At 46.1% G+C, this 3,694-nt stretch overlaps 1 protein-coding gene across 1 annotated transcript; it reads right to left on the bottom strand.

Annotated features, from left to right (window-relative positions):
• Positions 1 to 644: 644 nt before the first annotated feature.
• On the bottom strand, positions 645 to 2,440 carry LOC119285591 (probable calcium-binding protein CML27). The gene is made up of 2 exons (XM_037564908.1): positions 1,746 to 2,440; positions 645 to 989 (listed from the first exon to the last, which is right to left on the bottom strand). The coding sequence occupies exon 1, from the start codon at positions 2,355 to 2,357 to the stop codon at positions 1,782 to 1,784; it is 576 nt and encodes a 191-aa protein (XP_037420805.1). The 5' UTR covers positions 2,358 to 2,440; the 3' UTR covers positions 645 to 989; positions 1,746 to 1,781.
• Between the last annotated feature and the right edge of the window lie 1,254 nt (positions 2,441 to 3,694).

A 3,694-nucleotide genomic window follows, 5' to 3' on the forward strand; every position in this document is an offset into this window, starting at 1 on the left:
TATCTGACCCAACCTGTGAATCAATAATGCACACATCACCTGCAAAAAAAAATGGTATGTTTGGATTGTGGCCAAAGTGCACCCTACCAAAATTTTGGTCATGACCCAAAGGTTGGTTTTTGTTTGGATGGTTGCCAATTTGTTGCCATGCCAATGAACTCTAGCCAATTCTAATTTATTTTTCTTGCCAATGTTGGTCAAATCATGGGCAATCAAAACCTCAACCAATATTTTGGCTAGCCAATACTTTGTTGGGGCAACCTTGGGCATAAACCAAACACACCCGTACACATGCTTTTACTTTCCAGTCTAGCAGGAACAACAATGATGAAAATAAAGCGGCAATGTCAATCATAGGACGCAACGCAAGACCTTAAATATATTGTGTAGTCACAACGGTCTGTTGTCCCATTAGTGCGATACCACTACTATAGCCATATAGGCTGTATAACAGGCTGAAAATGTTGTCTACATTTAGCAACTTAGAAATAGCCATGGAATGTTGAGCTAACTCGTGATTTGTTTGACATTGATAATTGGGCCTTTCTTTGTTGATCTAGACACCCCATAACTAGTTGATTTTCTAAAATTGTGAAAAAAAATCCAAGCGCTCAAATAAATTCTTGCCAAAAACTACAATCACAGGAAATTAACAAATATGCCAATATATTAGGGAAGTCAAATACATTCTACAGTCTTGACAAGAGATTAAGAGATTATCGGACTATAAGGCACATACATCAGACGCACAGTACCTACATGGTAACACGAACGAAGGATAAAACTTAGTAGAACAGAATAGGACACGCTAGAATTGCAAGCCAGGAGCTGCATTCTGAGCTTCTAAGGAACACACCAACTTCCTAGCACTGAAAAACCAACACAATTACACAACCCTAAAGACTGACTTTCATTTTTAAGGTCTGAACTCTGAAGCGATCTACGGATCTTGTGGTTGTTCCTCGTTCCGATCCTCCCATGCTTAGAACCTGCACAACCAAAGGAACACATTGCTTGATGGCTTGCGACAAACTTGACTCAAAGCAAGACGCGTAATGAAGTGCTGTAGGTCTATAACTCTATTGAAGTGCAGACCATGTGGATACAAGTTGCTTTCAACAACTGGTAGGTCCTCTTAGAAAGGAAAATTCATCTGGTTGGTATAACAACCCTCGCGTGCTTAGCACTAGCACCATACTATTCCTTTTTTTTTGACGAGAAACAGTACTGTCTACTGAATATATCTACTCTCTCTTTTTTGTGCTAGTTTGTACCATACTAATCGCGGAGGAAAATTCCCCATGTGAATCCTAGTAATAAATAAGTCCTAGTGTTTTTCAGGAGGAACAGGTGTCAAATTTGTTGCCAAAGGAGAACCATAGAGAAAAACATTCATGAACATATTTGCTTCATTGGCCAAATAAATTTATAGTATTCAAATGACCAAATGTAATACAGTACCGCACGTCAACGCGCAACGGCAGTAACAGGTTAGGCAGGAGCAGGAAAGCCGCACGAAACTGCGGAGAGAATTTTTTTGGGGGAGGCTGGTCAAGGTCTTTGATACAGTTTCCGAATTAACAAGAGTTTGGAAAATAAACGAAGAAACTAATTGCTGCTTGCGTGTGATGTGACCATGGTTGTCAAGCAAAATCCTGAAGACCTACCGCCAGATCGAGTCAACGGTGGAAAGCTCGATCATGAAAAAATCACCCTAAACTAAAATGTCTAGGAATGATACATACATGAGAAACAGGAGATGGGACCAAGGGAAGACGCCGTCAAGCTCCCCACACGGTGATCCCCTGCATCATGCACTTGAACTCGCCGAAGTCGACCTGGCCGTCGCGGTCGCGGTCGACGTTGCAGATCATCTCCTGCACCGCCGCCAGGTTCCGCGCCTCCGCCAGGCCCAGCTTCTTGAGCACGGCCTGCAGCTCGGCCGCCGAGATGAACCCGTCGCCGTTCTCGTCGAAGACCCGGAACGCCTCCTTCATGTCCTCGTCCTCGGCCTCGCCCTCCTTGCCGGGCTCCTCCTCGACGATGGGGCCGAAGAGCGCGTCGCCGAGAGCGCGGTGGAGGCCCTCGAAGTCCTCGAAGCCGAGCCCGGCGGCGCCGGCCGGGATGTAGGCGCCGACGGTGGCCTCCAGGCTGGCGCGGTCGGCGCCGAGGCCGAGCGTGTCGAGCGCGGCCGCCATCTCGTCGAGGGTGATCTCGCCGTCGCCGTTGCGGTCGAAGAGGTCGAACACGCGGCGCAGGCGCAGGGCATTGAGGCTGCCGTTGCGGAGGCGGAACGACGGCGAGGGCTTCCTGGACAAGGACGGCTTAGCGGGAGCGGGAGCAGGAGCGGTGTCCATCGCTTTGAGTTCGCCGGTGACGCGGTGTCTTTCTCTCTGTTCTTTCTGCTTTATAGGCTTTGAGAATGATTTCTGGAGCGCTTAAAACGTTGGGGAGCCATGGTTTTATAGAGGGAAGGAGCCAATCCTTTTAAAAAATGATCTTGGAAAGTAGCGTGATGGCGACCGGACAGACGGAAATAACTATAACTATTATATTAAACGAGAAAATGACACACCTCTGTAATAGAGTACTCTATAATGATGATGTTGTAACCATGGACTACATATCGTAAATGAGAGATTTATCATCAATATAAATACGGCTTGTATTTTGGACGATGAAGTAGTATTAGACGAGAAGGTGGCGTTCTTATTTGCAAATTTCAATCTATGCTAAGGCTATCATACATGCATTTAGTGATCTAAATCGTCTTATATTTATTTATAAAGTGAGTAGTATTTACAACACAGACATCTATCGAGTCTTCAATCGTGTTTGCGTTTTTTCTTAGATTAGCGTTTGTCATTTTGAGTTGCATAAATCTAGAGTCTAGACTACAGGTCCGTAATTTGTACTCCTCGTAGAAAGAAGCCCGTATTCGTTAGTAGCAGTATTTTTTCCCAATATAATTGAAAGAGCTTTTAGTCAGTGTCTATCTTCGAAGATTATTCGAACCCTACTGTAACATTGTTTGACCAGCTCCCGATCTCCCATGTGTCGACGACTGTCCGCCCTCCTCGAAACTGTTGGAATTTTGCTAATAGGCCTTTGACGCAAAGCCCAATTAAAATTTTGAAATTTTTTTGGCCCATTCATGTACACATGTGAGTGAAGTGAGTGAGACTAAAGTTTAGTCCCACCCCGGAAGTTGAGAGAGAGTTGCACCTTTTTATAAGGTGAGCTGTTCTACCATTTGTATGAGCATGAGAAGAGGAGATCTACACGCGCACTCCTCCTCGCTCGCCGCCGCGGCGCGGCGGGATTGAGCCGAGTCGAGGACAGAGCTATGCACGTTGTCTATATTTTTGTTGCATGGAAAAATTAATGAGTCATTAATTAATAATTAACGGACGCGTTAATTACTGATCCGTTTTTGATTCTTTTGGATCGTGACGACTCGGACGTGGGGTTTACTCCCACGACCTATCCGGCCCGCACTATATAGTCAGACAGACGTTTACCCTAGCCGCCGCCGCTTCGTATGGTTTCTCACCACCGTTCCAGATCATTGCGCCGCCAAGCAAGTCTTCTCCATCCCTCCTTTCGGCGTGCACCGCGAGAAGGGACAGCAGGCCTCCGGAACCCCGCCTCTCGTAATCCTGTATGGGAGAGGGGCGATCAGGTTTTTGGAGAG

This window comes from Triticum dicoccoides, chromosome 4A, assembly GCF_002162155.2.
Source record: "Triticum dicoccoides isolate Atlit2015 ecotype Zavitan chromosome 4A, WEW_v2.0, whole genome shotgun sequence".
Taxonomy (NCBI): domain Eukaryota; kingdom Viridiplantae; phylum Streptophyta; class Magnoliopsida; order Poales; family Poaceae; genus Triticum; species Triticum dicoccoides.

Bases quoted from the DNA above. Each gene is read 5' to 3' on its own strand.
- LOC119285591 (XM_037564908.1), bottom strand. From the start codon at position 2,357: ATGGACACCGCTCCTGCTCCCGCTCCCGCTAAGCCGTCCTTGTCCAGG.